This window comes from Cavia porcellus, unplaced genomic scaffold (assembly GCF_034190915.1).
Source record: "Cavia porcellus strain 051 isolate PalLab524CR breed Dunkin Hartley unplaced genomic scaffold, mCavPor4.1 scaffold_28, whole genome shotgun sequence".
NCBI lineage: Eukaryota > Metazoa > Chordata > Mammalia > Rodentia > Caviidae > Cavia > Cavia porcellus.
Genome location: NW_026947511.1, coordinates 50,354,427 through 50,369,308, shown reverse-complemented (window position 1 = coordinate 50,369,308; position 14,882 = coordinate 50,354,427). Strand labels below are relative to the sequence as shown.

The 14,882-nt window shown below is 36.9% G+C and overlaps 1 protein-coding gene across 6 annotated transcripts in view; it reads right to left on the bottom strand.

The window, feature by feature from the left end:
• Positions 1-6,749: 6,749 nt before the first annotated feature.
• Positions 6,750-14,882, bottom strand: part of LOC106028489 (butyrophilin subfamily 1 member A1-like) — a 47,778-nt gene continuing 39,645 nt past the window's right edge. For 3 of the 6 annotated variants that reach the window (XM_063239113.1, XM_063239115.1, XM_063239114.1), the window contains 6 exons: positions 14,417-14,437; positions 14,045-14,071; positions 10,979-11,005; positions 8,408-8,482; positions 7,874-7,900; positions 6,750-7,672 (listed from right to left, as the gene is read on the bottom strand). In XM_063239113.1, the coding sequence (XP_063095183.1) occupies positions 7,083-7,672; positions 7,874-7,900; positions 8,408-8,482; positions 10,979-11,005; positions 14,045-14,071; positions 14,417-14,437 (767 nt within the window). In that variant the 3' untranslated portion in view covers positions 6,750-7,082. The remainder of the gene's footprint in view (positions 7,673-7,873; positions 7,901-8,407; positions 8,483-10,978; positions 11,006-14,044; positions 14,072-14,416; positions 14,438-14,882) is intronic. The other 3 variants (XM_063239117.1, XM_063239118.1, XM_063239119.1) reach the window with 3 other exon arrangements.

The following is a 14,882-nucleotide window of genomic DNA, read 5'->3' as shown; positions in this document are numbered from 1 at the left end:
ATGACCTAGGGGTTCAAGGTGACCAAGGAGAAGCTCACTGGCTAGGACTTCCTGTGGCCCATGGGCTTCTTCCTTCCAGTTTTATGAGTTCTTTAGGTGACAGCCTAAACCTTCCGCCAGGAACCCAAATTCTCTGAAGCATCTCCATCAGTTCTCACAGGAGAGATCATGGGAGCCAGGGGTGCTGAGGTTGACAGTGTCCCTCAGATGTGCAATCCTGCATCAAGTCTGTTCTCCCCTGGAATCTGTTAGCTGTTTTTACTTGCTTCATTCCATCCTAATATATGTACACAGCCTCTGAGAATCTGGAGCCAAGCCACTGAATCTCTGTGTTCTCACATTCATTCCTGGGGAACCAGCACGGGCCGCAGTGGGCTCCAAGGGGCCAATCACAAAGACGAGATTTGTGGAGTAAAGATTGAATTGGTGGATTGTCTTTGTGGGGAAACTCTTGGAGAACAGGATTCCACAATGTCCTTCCTGGGCATGGCAGAGCACAGCAGCATTACTGAACCAGTGCAACCCAGTGGACCTTCTGTCTCCTAATACGTGTAAGAATGGCTGTTATCAGACAGAGGATAAAAGATATCGGTCAGGTGTGAAGTGAAAAGAACTCACACATCCTTGGTGGGGAAAAGTCATACAGAAAACATTGTGAAGACTCCTCAAGCACTGAAAAATAGAGTTATCAATGACACAGCAGCTTCTCTATTGGGTACACATCCAAGGGAAATGATGCCAGCAACTCACAGAGAGATTTGCAACCCTAATGTTTGTTGCATGTTATTGACAGTAACCAAAATATGGAACCAGTATAAGTGTCCATCGAGGAAGAAATTGTTCTACATATACGAAATACTTAGACGAAGATCCTGAAATTTGTGGCAACGTGGATGAATCCGGAGGACATTATGTAAGTGAAATAAGCCACGCACAGAAATAAAACATTGACAATATCAATTAGTATGTCAAATATAAAATAGCTGACTGTGTAGAAGAAAGAACAGAATGATGATTACCAGAAGCAGATGAGATATAGGGGTTTGGGGAGGTTTAGGTCAAAGATTATAAAGTTGCCATTATAGAGGAAACTAAAATCTAGACATATAATGTGTAGCACACTCACTATTGTTAATAATATCATTGCATTGTGGAAATTTACTAACAATAAATTTCATGTGTTCTCCTAGCTACAAAAAATGGTGAGTGTGTGACTAGATGAATATGTTAATTTGTGTGATTATACTAATCATTTCACTACATATATCATTGTAAAGATTAAACGTGTGCAGCACAATTTTAAAAGAGTGCTTCAGTTAGTATTAAACTTTATTTTTATTTTATTTTATTTTATTTTTTAGTATCAGGGTTGAACTCAGAACTTTGTGCTTGCAAGGCAAGCACTTACATTGCTAAGCTAAACCCCCAGCCCCAATATTAAACTTTCAAATTGATGAAATTATCAATAGTGATAGAAGGGGATCTATCGGCCACCTGCTTCAAAGAGGTTGTGACCTACTCAGAGGGCATGATTGAACTTTTTGAGTCAAGGCAGGTACATACTTTGAATGAGATGAGTGTTTTTATGGAAGCCATCATAGTAAAAGTTTTTTAGCCTTACACTTAAAGTGGGTACATTCTTTGGGTCTGTAGCTGTAAGTTCATAACCTGAATTACAAAACTGTTTCCAACTTGCACCCAGCTGATGAGTCCTCATCTCAGAAAAGTTATATGCTTATTTCTTAGGAAAAATAATAATGGATAAGATTGAAACAATAAGTGAAAAGCAAAAACAAAGAGCAATGCTGACAGTATTAAGTTCCGGTGAATATGTGAAGAAGTCAGTACTCTTACACATTTGTAAAGGGAATGAACATTGATATAGCTGTTCTGGAACAGTCTGGAAGATTCTCATAATGTTAAACCTACTCCTACAATATGACCAGGTATCTCTACTCTTAGGTATTTAGCTTAGGAAAGTGAAACTGTTGTTGGTGCACAAATGTTTACATGGATATTTATAATTGCTTTATTCATAACCACCTGAAACTGGAAACATAAATTTTCTCCAGTGAATGAGTGAACACATGATGGAACAGTAGTTTGGTGGAACACTACTCCCTTACAATTTAGTGTAAGTTATAACTACGTAGACATAGATGATTATAAAAATTCTTATTTTGAATGGAAAAACTGCTCTCAAAATAATATATATTGTATGTTGCCTTAGTTAATTTTCTCTTGTTGCTGAGATAGAATACCTGATGCCCCAAATTAGGGAAGTGAAGGTTTCTTTCTTAGAGTTCTTGGAGGTTTCAGACCATATTCAGTTGGCTCCAAGGCAGGATGGCAATGGCTGAAGCAGCCAACCCAAACAGCACAGTGCCAAGCTGGCAAGAGAGAGATCCACACCTTTTCCCTCTATTACACTGTATGCTTATTCCACCCCTGGGTAGGTGGAGCATTCACACCATCAATCTGAGTGCCAGACAATGAACCAATCACAAATGCTAGATTCAGCTGCATCCATGATTGCATGAGGCTTGGTGAGGGAGTGGGTTGTGCCATCCTGATCATAAACATAAGTAAACTTTATAAAACATCCTGGAAATTACAAAATGTAAGGAAAGAAACTTGCTCAATTGTATCCAAGTTAGGTCTGGAGAGAAAGTTTGACTACAAAGGGACAATATGAGAAAGTTTAGTTAGAAAATCTAGCTGTCATGTATCTTGCATGTAGCAGTGGCTGTATGAGTCTATATATGAGTTAAAACACACAGAACTGCACTAAAAATAGTGAGATTTACCACATATGTATTAAGAAAATTTCTTCCACGTATGTAAATAGTGGCAAGAAAGTACAGGAAAGAGTAAATGTGTCAGAAGTGAATTAAGAGGGTAAAAACAGAAGGATATAATTTAGCTGAAGTTTGAGCAGAGGAACTGAAGGCTAAACGTGTAAACATTTGTTTTTCCATGAATGTCATGGTGGATTGGATAGCTGAAAAACTTCAGGTATTTATTAAGGCATGAATGATTATATTTTATGTATACCTTTTAAAAAACATAACACAAAACAAAGTTTAAAAAGCCTAATTTGAGAATCTCATTACTATTTTTACGAGATGGTCAAGAAATTAACAGGATAAATAATTCACATTTCTTTGTCTAATTCCATAATGATAATTCAGTCAAATGAATGTGTATGTGTGTGTTTTACATGGGTTTATAAATACTTACTAGTCATACTGCAGATAAAATATACTTCTATACACTGTACCATGCTTTGGAGAGACAGTTTGTGAGGAATGTTAAATGACAGGAAGAACAGTAGAAGAGGATAAGAAAAAGAATTTGCTCTAGTATAGGAAGATTCTGTCATCACTAGATATTTCTTTTTTTATGTGGTATCAATTGTCTATTTTATTGTTAAATGTGTACATGTGTGCAGTAGAAAAAGACTACATTCACTGAGGGGCATTGATACATGTTCATAACACATTCTCTTCCCTTACTACATCTGTCTACCTCTTGGTCCCCTCCCTTTTCAGTAGGGTAAAGCCCATAGAAAAGGTAACTATAAGGTATTTGTAGGAAAATGAATGGGTTTCAGGGCCATAATGTTAAGTGAAATAAATGAGGCATACAAGATTACGTACTGCATGCATTCTCTTATATGGAAAACAAAATATAAATAAAGAGCAAAATGAAAGACAGATGGTAGGAAAAAGAGAGATGATTGGATGATTCCATCCTCATGAATCCACTGGGTGTATTATTTTTATAGGACCAAGGTGAAAGCACAGTATGGGCTTCATGCACCCTGGCCCTGGAACAGATCATCAGCTGGACCAGAGCCTGGAAAGAGGCCTCAAGAACCCATCAAAGGAGCCTTGGGGAAAGGTGGACTGTAGGTTTTTCCTAACATAAGAATTGAAAAATGTGCACGAAAGACAGCGAAGTCTTGCAACTTAACTACAAAATGAAACAACTCACTCTAAAACCAAAAAGGATTTAAAGAGTCATTTCCTCAAAGAAGGCAAGCAAATGGAATCAAGCCCATGAAGAGGTGCCTGATTTCTCTAGTGACTAAGAAGATGCAAATGAAACCCGTAGTGGTACAGCACTACAGAAGCACTAGTATGGTGCTAGTAAGTGAAAAAAGGCGAAAAGTGTTGGAAAGATTGTAAAAATTTAAATTTTAATACATTGCTCGTGGGAACATGGAATAGTGCCACTTTCACTGGAAATAGTTTAGCAGATCCTCAGAAAAGCATTGTATAGGATGCTATGTAACCCAACAACTCTGTTTCTAGTTAACATCCCAATGTAAGCACAGGCACTCAAAGTCATACTTGTACAGGAATGCCCATGGGAGCAGTATTCACAATAGTCCAAGACCGGAAAACCCCTGATGTCCATCAGTAGGTATAGGGTTAAATACAATTGTGTGTACTCATCTGGTGGAGTATTACTTAGCCACGAAGAGACATAAAGTCCTGATACACATTACAACACAGTGAGTGTTGAAAACCTTATACAGTTGAAAACAGGCAGCCCCAAAATGTTACTATCATACAGTGTCACAGATGTGAGGCAACCAGAGGAGCTAAATTTAGAGAGACAGAAAGTAGAGTAGTGGGAAAAGCTGGCATCTTGTCCTCCCCACAGTGGCCTGTGCATTGTGCCGACTTGCAGGGAGGGCTTCCTTCTTGTTGACTTTTTGTTCTCTTCTCCCACTAAAGATACCACATCTTTTTATCCATTCGTCAGCTAATGAGCATTTGGGTTGTTTCCAAGATTTAGCTATTGCAAATTGTACTGCTATAAGCATATCGCTGTAATATGATGCTTTTAATTCTTCTGGGAAGCCATGCAGAAGGGGAACAGTGGGTCAAATGGCACTTTGAATCCTAGCTTTTTGAGGAATCTCCACACTGATTTCCACAGTAGTTGCCCCGGGCTACACTACCACCAACAGTGGAGAAGGGTTCCTTTTTCTCCACAGCCTCACCAGCATTTATTACTGGTTCATTTCTTGATAGTGCCACTCTTTCCGGGGTGAGATGGAATCTCAGTGTTTTAATTTGCATTCTCTTTAATGTCCAGTGATTTTGAACATTTTTTCATATATTTATTTGATTTTGTATCTCTTTATCTGAGAAGTGTGTAGGCATCTTAGATGCCCATTTTTGGACTGGGTCTTTAAATTTGGGAGTTCATATTTTTTGAGTTCTTCACATGTTCCCTGTAGTACTCCTTTGCTGAGGAACAGCTGGTAAATATTTTTTGCTACATTGTGTTTTCTCTTCACTTTGTTGGTGGTTTCTCTTGTGCAAAAGCTTTTTAGTAGGGTGAGATCCAATTTGTTGATTATTTGTGGCAGTTCCTGTGTGATCGGGATTTTATTCACAAAGTCTTTGCCTACATTAATGCCTTCAAAAGTTTTACCTACTCTTTCTTCCAGCAGATTTAATGTTTCTGGTTTAATATTAAGATCTTTGATCCATTTCAAATTTAGTTTAGTGCATGGTGAAAGCTATGGCTCAAATTTTAATCTTTCACAGTTTTCCACCATTTATGAAAGAAGCCATCTTTCTCCCAATGAATGCATTTGGCACATTTGTCAAAGATAAGGTAGCTTAGTTTGTCTGGAGTTGTTTCTACATCTTTCAGTCTGTTGCATTCATCTTTGGGTCTGTTTGTTGGCCTATAGCACACTTATCACAGTATCTTTGTAATATAATTTCAAGTCAGGGATTGTGATGCTCCCTGCCTTGCATTTGTTGCCCAGGACTGCTTTTGCTTTTCTAGGTCTTTTCTGGTTCCAAATGAATTTTAGGAATGTTTTCTATAATTCTGTGAGATATGTTATTGAAATTCCAAATGGAATTGTTATTGGAATTCTAAATTGAATTGCATTAAACCTTTATAGCAGTTTTGAAAATATGGCCATTTTCAATATTTTGATTTTTTCTACTCAAGAGCAAGGGATATCTTTCCACTTTCTGATACCCTGTTCAAATTTCCTTTTTCAGAGTACTATAGTTTTCAATGTAGATGTCTTTTGCATCTCTTGTTAGGTTGATTCCTAGGTATTCCGTTTTTTTGGATGTGAAGGATATTGTTGCCCTAATTTCTCTCTCAATGAAAACTTAAAGGATATCACAGGAAATGCAAAAGAATGGGAGAATAAACTTGATCAATTGTATCCATATTAGGTTTGTGTGAGACTCTGTTTGCCAAGAGATTGCTTGACAAATTTTATTTGTGTAACAAAACTGTTACATATCTTGTGCATAGTGGGTATAGGAATCTAAACACTCATTAAAGTCATAGGCTGGGTGTTAAATACAGTATTGTCACATATGTATTAATAAAATACCCCCGTAAAATAAATGGTGGTTAAAACATGCAGGAAAGAATATCTCAGAAGGTAAAGAAGAGGGTAACAATGAAAGATTAAAATATAGGTTAATTTCACAGGCAGGAATCTGAAGCATCATTTTGCAAACATTTGTTTTCCCTTGAATGTTATACTATGTTGGACAACTGAGAACACTTCAGCCATTTACTTACTTAAAGCATCCTAATTTCATTTTTATGTGTGTTGTTTTAAAAACAGAGCACAGTTGGGGATTTAGCTCAGGTGCATAAGCACCTGCCTGGCAAGCATTAGGTAGTGTGATCTCTGGTACCAAAATATCAAAATCAAAAACAAAACAAAACAAATCAACAGAGCACGAAACTTAAAGTGTACAATAAAAATTAATTTATTTTATTATTTTGTAAAATATCAAGAAATTGACACTGGAGAGGCAATGCATATTTCTCTGAAAACGTAGTATCAGTTGAGTTATAATAAGTGAATGTGCTTGTGTTCATTTACATGCATATACATATCCTTTATCAGAGCATAAGCAACATATTTCCTTATACTGCCACATACTATTTAAAAATAATTAATGAGGGAATTAGATGATTTGAAGAACAGTGGAAAAGACAGAGAAAAACAATGTGCTCTAGTATAGGAGAGCCATGCCATGACCAATTCTTCAGCCCTCACTAATCTTTAGGGGATATTATGTGTGCACAATGTCAGTGGGAGGAGAGTTAGGGTTGTCATCAAGCTGTGCCACTTCCGGCTCCTTAGGGAGTGGACAGATGTCCAGATGTCCTGAATCTTTGGACCAAAGCCTGAAGAAAGGTTTCAGGGATCCATAAAAATCACCTTGAGAAAAGGTGTGGATGTGGCTGTTATCTGTCATGTTATAGAAGGAGACACATCTATCCTCGTAGTCTAAGAAAATGCAGACCATGCGAGGGGGCTGTTTTACAGTGAGTTGAGTCTCTGGAGAGGTGAGTGCCCAGTACTCATCGTTATAAAACCTAATGGCCCAGAAACCGTCCTCAGGTTTTATGTAAGTCCTCTCTGTACACATCACGTTACTCCGACAGATTCCCAGGTCCCAGGCTGTACTGCTGTCGACCTTCACCTCCCAGAAGTGCCTCTCTGAGCTGAAGGACTGTTGACCCAGCACGCAGGGAAGGGATTCAAATCTCAGCTGGCTCTTAGGAAGATCTAGACATTTCTCCCCCATGGCTACTCGTCGTCTTTCTTCAGACAAGATGAGGGCAGGATGGGCTGTGTCCGGGTCCAGAGTCACAGTCACTGCAAAGGAGACCAACCTTTTAATGTCTGAGAAGACTTTAGTGATTTTCTACTTAGGATGGCTTTGAAGCCTGAGATGTCTGGGAGCAGTGAGGAGAATATACTGTCCCAAGCCTTCTGTCATCTGTCTCCCCACTTAGAGCTCCCCCGAGACTGTGCAGAGCCTGAGGAGTGTAGTCACTCTTGAGTGGTCAGACTCACCAGGTTGGTAGTATTTTTTCCTCCAGTCTGAAAAGAGCATAAATTATATTATTAGAACTTGCTTTTGAATTTCTGGACACAAGATATAATGTTTTTCTTTTTAATATTTGCCTTTCATTATTTTTCTTGGTAATGTCTCTTATTCTGTATCTTTTGTTTAAAATAAGTTTTCTACTCTTCATCATTAAATAGGCCTATAGAAATTAATAGGTCTAATTCACACCTCCTATGATGTAGACTTGAGGTGTCTGGTAGGATACAGTTATTCTCTTCTTTAGAAACAAGAAAACCACATGTTCTCCATCAGCATCCTATTCTCTTTAGGTGGAAGAATGTATCTGAACTGTGGCCAATGAACTAAGCACAGCAGTCACCGTACCATCCCTACACTTCAGAGTAAAGTACTTCAGGTAAATTTTTCATTTTTGCTATTATTAGAGCAGTTTATTACCCTTTGGCAGGTTAGACTATAAAGTGGAGAGTATAGAAGAGTAGAAAATTCATGACTTCTAGTATTTAAAAAATTTTTGGTACCTGGGATCAAACTCACGACCTTGTGCTTGCCAGGCCAGTACTTTGCCGCTGAGCTACATCCCCAGCTGATGACTCCTATTTTATTAAAAGCACAATTCTGAAGAGAGTTTCCAGGAGAGATGCCCAACCAGGTATATTCAGATCATAATTTGCATGAGCGAAGAATACTATACAATAGAGCCTGACAACTGTGCTTAACTCCTTACTGAGGAAGGGCAGTTCCTGTTTTACAAAAATCATAATGAATAATGTTACACAATTTAGATATGCAGGCTTACAATGAAGTCCTGTATTGATTGCTTCCAATTTGTAGTCTTGGTTGAGTTTAGGCAACAGGAGTAGAAAAGCAGAGAATCTGTCTGCATATACAATCGTCCCTGACAGGCAGCATGGAAATTTGGTTAAAACTCTGTACATTATTTGGAAAGCAGATCATGTGGCAATGTCACATTGTTGATCTAAAAAGAGACTTGAGGGAATCCTGTCATGGCTCATCACAGGCAGTGATTGTGCAAGCAGCTTAGAAGCTCTGCATGGGGAAGCATTAGCAAGTGGAATGACAGCATTCACTGTAGGTATTAATGGTACACCACTCAAAGTATATTACTTATGACAAAATTATATACCTGTTAAAGATATAAAATAAAGGCTGCACCTCTCAAATGGAATGATTTTCAGGCTTTAGAAAAGTTGAATTTTAAGGAGTTATACTATGAACAAGGAGCCAACATCAGCCCAACATGTTTTTGTAAACACCATGTTACTAGAACACAGTCAAAACCATTCATTCACATTGTGACCATGGCTGTTTTCATGCTACGAGGACGGAACTGAACAGTTGTGACATGGACAGTGCAGCACATAAGCCTTAAGGTATGCATTATCTGGTCCTTTGTAGAAAATTTATGCCAACCATAATTGATTTGTATATCAATGACAATGAGAAAGATTAACAATGCAGTAAAGAATGCTGTAATTTCCTTAATGAATATAGTAACTTAGAGAATAAAACAAATTAAGATGATAGACTTCACAGTTATTTCAAATAGAAGTCATAAAAGAACAGCCATAAAGAGCGGTATGCAGGAATATAAATCAGTGAGACAAATTTGTCTACTGTACTTTGAGTGTCACACATGGAACTAACTAGAAGGAAATGTGTGAGATACCTACAAAATCTTGATCCAAGTGAGTTAGCTTGGCAAATCTCCTCCAAAACTAAAAATTATTTATTAAAAAAATGAGTGTGTCATTGTTCTGGAAATTTGCAAAGGCACACAGCAAACTCAGAAGCACTTATATAGGAAAAACTATAACCCTTCACAGAATATCTTGCTACTTTTGATGGCAGCTCTTCCTATAGGCCCTTTGAGTGGTGTTAATTCTACCAGGTGATTACAAACCATGAGTTCCATTAGTGTAGATGCTAATGGGCTTACACTGGGTTATAGCCAGAACACTGAAAAACAGATGCCCCAGGAATGTGTCAAAAGCAATAGCACAAGAACGGGGCCATCTAGGAATAATTTCAAACAATCGAGGCAGGTCCTCTTTCTAGCTACTGTCCTGTTTTGTACAGGGCCAGGCAAATGACTGGCCAGTAATCCAGGGTTCTATGGAACCATCACAGTGCACCTTGGTGAGCTTTGATATATGAGTAGTCCTCTGGAAGGCTCCAAATGCTCACGTTTGCATGTATATTCAGTATGAGAAGAAGTTTATGTCTATTTAACAATCCCTTGCGGAATATGAGACTGAGTATGTAAATAGTGGAGTGTGAGGCATTCTAAATAACAGCCTGAAGTTTGAATGAATGTCCCAAAAAACACAGTTTCCTAAACCAGGGATGAAATCATAGTGGACAAAAGTGCTGAACCACAATCTTTTATTCTCACCACTTGCTAACCCAGGGATGAGTTTTAGAAGGCCAGTTGAAAAAGGTCACAGAGTAGAGACTGCAGCTCCACATTAAGGGAGGGACAGACTGTGAATTTAGACTTGGAAAGTCATGAAACAAACTAAAAGCATCAATAGCAACAGCAAGTGGAGGAACAAAATTTGAATCTAGACTTCCTGTAACATTATCTATAGTATTTATTAGCTAATTGACAACCACACAGTATAAGGCATGCACAGGACAGGAAAGCATGAAAAATACCCAGGAAGAGAAGCATCAGTAGTAGCTGTTTGTGAGGGAACTCAGAGTTGGGGTTAACAAACAAAGACCTCAAAGCAGAAATCATAAATAGTGTTAAAGAACTAACACTGAAATAAGAAAGGTATGGTGGCAATCATACCTTTAAGTAGGGAATAAAAGTAAATTCCTGTTGGATGTATAGAGAAGGTAGATTGAATGGACTGAACAAAATTGTTAACTTTTGAGTGTCTTATGAGGCACAGGTGAGAAAAATCCCCCAAATATTTAAAAAGTTATCATACTTGCTAAGGTTTTCGTGGAACAGAAGGTAAGTACTCTATACCTGTCTCTGTGGTTGGTAGTACGCTGTCTTACATAATTCAGGAGCTTAATTATGTGTCTTTGGACCCAGGATAATTATCAGAGTCACTCACCAGGGAACAAAAATGATTGCTGCCAGCCTGCAAGTGTGAAAAATGGTAAAATATCATTAATCTTCTTTTTAAAATTTTACTTTATGTAAAAAAGTAAAACAAAAATTTCATATCAAAAAATAGGAAAATAACAATAGTTGATGCATTAAGTATTTTTATCTTTAAAGTAGTTACTCAGAGTACAAGATATGGGCATAAAAATTCTCCAAATGATACTAACACAAATCTTCATTTTCAGTGAACTAAGAGACACTAATAGTACTGACTTACATTTTCCCTTTTCCCTTCCTTCCTTTCTTCTTTCTCCCATCCTAGTTCCTATTTCTTTGAGAACAATTTCTTCCCATTTTACAATAACTATTTAGACCTTATTCCTCTTCTAGCCTGTCAAACCAGGGAGAAAATATGATGTTTACACGTGAGTCTGATTTCACTTACAAGTATGGTCTCAAATTGCATCCTTTAATCTATAAAAGTCTCTAGTTTATCCTTCTTTATGGCTGAGTAGTACTCTATTGTATAAAAAGACCACATTTTTTCATCTTTTTCTTGGTTGGTGAGTATTTCGGTTTCGAAAAGTTGGATATTACAAATTGTGCTGTTATAAAAATGGGTGCACATATATTGTTGTGGTACATTTTTTAATTCTCCTGAGAAGATACACAGAAGGGGAATGTGTTGAATGGGACCTCCAATCCTAGTTTTTTGAGGAATCTTCACAGTGATTTCCACAGTGGTTGCACTGGTTTATACTCCCACCACAGTGGAGAAGAATTCTTTTTGCCCCACAATCCCACCAGCATTTGTTATTGCTTGATTTCTTGATAATAGTTCTTCTTTCTGAGGTGAGACGGAATCTCAGTGTTGCTTTAATTTGCATCTCTTGAATGACCAATGGTGTTCAATATTTTTTCATGTATTTATTTGTTATTGGTATTTCTTCACCTGAGAAATGTATATTTGTCTCAGATGCCCAGTTTTGGATTAGTTTTTAAAATTGGTTGGAGGTCATATTTTTTTCAGTTCTTTATATGTTCTAGATTGTAATCCATTGTCTGAGGGACAATTGGCTAAATTTTCCCCCATTCTTTGGATTGTCTTTTCATTCTGTTGATGATTTCTTTTGATACACAAAATCTTTTTAAGGAGATGAGATCACAGTTGTTTATACTTTGAAGTGTTTCCTGTGCAGTTTGGGTTTTGTTCATGAACTCTCTGCTTATACTTATGTCTTTAAGCTTTCTCTTAAATCTTAATACTTAAATGCCTTTAATACTTGCTCTTCAGTATATTTAGTGTTTTTGTTTTAATATTCAGAGTCTTTGATCCATTTTGAATTTAGTTTGGTGCATGGTGATAGACATGGGTCTAGTTTTAACGTTTGGCATGTAGAGAGTCAGTTTTGCAGGCACCACTTATTAAACAGGCTCTGTTTCTTCCAGTGAACATGTTTGCTTCCTTAGTCAAAGATAAGGCAGCTAAGTGTGTGTGTAGTTGTGTCTACATGTTCTAATCTTTACTCTGAACCTCAGGTCTGTTTTTTTGCCAGTACCATGCTGATTTTATCACAGTAGTTTTATAGTATAATTTCAAGTCATGAGTTGCAATGCCTCTGGCCTTGCCTTTGTTTCCCTGAATTTGTTCTGCTATTCTAGGTGTTTTCTGATTCCAAGTGAATTTTAGGAAAGTTTTTCCTAGTTCTGTGAGATATAGGTAGTGGTGTTTTGATTGTGATTGTATTAAATCTTTATAACAGTTTTGGGAGTGCAGCCATTTTCATTATATTGGTTCTTTGTATCCATGAGCAAGGGATATCTTTCTACTTTCTGATATCCTCTTCAACCTCTTTTTTTCAGAGAACTATAATTCTTTAAGGTATAGATCATTTCTTTCCTTTGATAGATTCCTAAGTATTTCATTTTTCATAATTTTCAATGTATACATTAATTCCCAAATGTTTCATTGTTTTGGATGCTTTTCTTAAGTGTGCAAGTTGCCTAGTTTCTCTCTTAGTGGGTTTGCTGTTTTTGTAATGAAATGCTATTGATTGTTGAGTGTTGACTTTGTATTTAGCTATACTATTAAATTTAGTTATTAAATCTAGAAATTTTGGTGGAGAGTTTGGAATCTTCTATGTAGAGTATCATTCCATCTACAAAAAATGACAATTTAATGTTTTCTTTCCAAACCTTATTCCTTTTATTTCTCTCTTATTCTCTTTCTTATTCTGCTTCCAGAACCATATTGAATAGGAGTGGTGATAGTGGACATCCATGTCTTGTTCCTGATTTTACAGTAGAAGCTATCTGTTCTTGTCCATGTAGTATGTTGTTTACTGTTGGTTTGTATTAGATGTTTTTATCAGATTGAGATAAAGACCATTAATTCAGATTTTCTGTAGGGATTTTATCATGAATGAGTGTTGGTCCTTTTTTTTCAATCTTTCGTGTTCTTTAAGTATTCACCTCTGTTTTTATCTGTATGTACTTATTGTTCCTCAAAATGACTTCTTTTCTCAACTTAAAAATGTCCTTTTTGTGAAAGAAAAGTAAGTATTGATAGGCATATGAGGATCTATAGAAATTTAAGCTAAAAACTAGGAAAGTAAGAAAAATGAGTGCACATGAAAAGCAGCATGGATAGTTTGAGAAATGATGGAAGGGAGGGAGAATGGAAAAATACATGGAAAGAAGATAAAAAGAAATGTTAGAAGAAAAAGATGGAAAAAACAGCAGGAAGGGAGGGACAGAGGGAGACATAAAACTGAAAAGCCAGCAATTAGGAAGAATAACAGGAAGAGAACAGAGATTGAGATAAAAATTTAAACAAAGAAATCAGTGGTAATAGGCATAGAAAGGAAGAAAAACTTACAAAATATGAAAGAAAAATACTTTTCCATTAAAATATTGCAATTAGAAAAAATAGATTAAATATTCTTTACTCCAACAGAGTGAATATAGGCAATATTATATTAGGCCTGATTTTCTGCAAAATCAGGTTTGGAGAGGGTAAGGTGTTTTATTATTCATGGCACTTAAACAGTGCGAGAACTTCTGAGCTACTTACCATTCTCGAACTGAGCTTTCCTGTCATCTGAAAGGAGATGAGCACATAAGTCTGAGCCTCTTAAAGAGACAGAGCTAGAGAAAAGAGACATGCATTCTTCTGAGGAGCTCATCACAGTCATTGTTAGAGTCATACCAGCCAAGTCATGCTCCTTTCTGAAACTTTTTTATGGGTAAGCAATCAAGCAGAATCACAAGAGTTAATCAAGGTAAGTAGACACCTTATTTCTAACCATTTATATATTACAGGGTGGCAAATTGGAATTTTAAATGGCATTTCGGTAAGCATAAAGGTGAAGGATGAAGTGAAGCAGGGGATTCCTACAGAGATGGGAGAAATTTAGAAATGGTTTAATTGGAAGAATACAATTACCAATTTCCTTTTGCAGCTTTTCTGAAAAATAAATGTAAAAAGTCAGTTTTAACATCACAGAATAAGGAAAATTCTTGTTTGGAAGGATTATGTATAATTACATGGGTTAGTTTAGTATGGATATTTAAATCACTGTTTTTACTTAGAACACTTATTGAACAAAGAGAAGGAAAGAAAAACTATAGCACAGCTACATAGGGATAATTTTCCAGCTGAAATCCAAAGAGTGAATGATCAAATTCTCCCATGAAGTATTTTTTTTACCTTAAATTAGAACACTGATATTTATGGTGTTGCCCTGTCATATCCCACCTGTGCAACTCTAGTTACAGTTTTTCATTGTTTTCCATAAATTAGGCATTTGCTAAGACATTAAGCCAACTACTCAGTTGAGTGCTACCTAGATCATGTGCGGTGTTGCTCCTCCCCCTGTAGAATGGAGAGGAGAGCACTGGTGTGCAGGTCT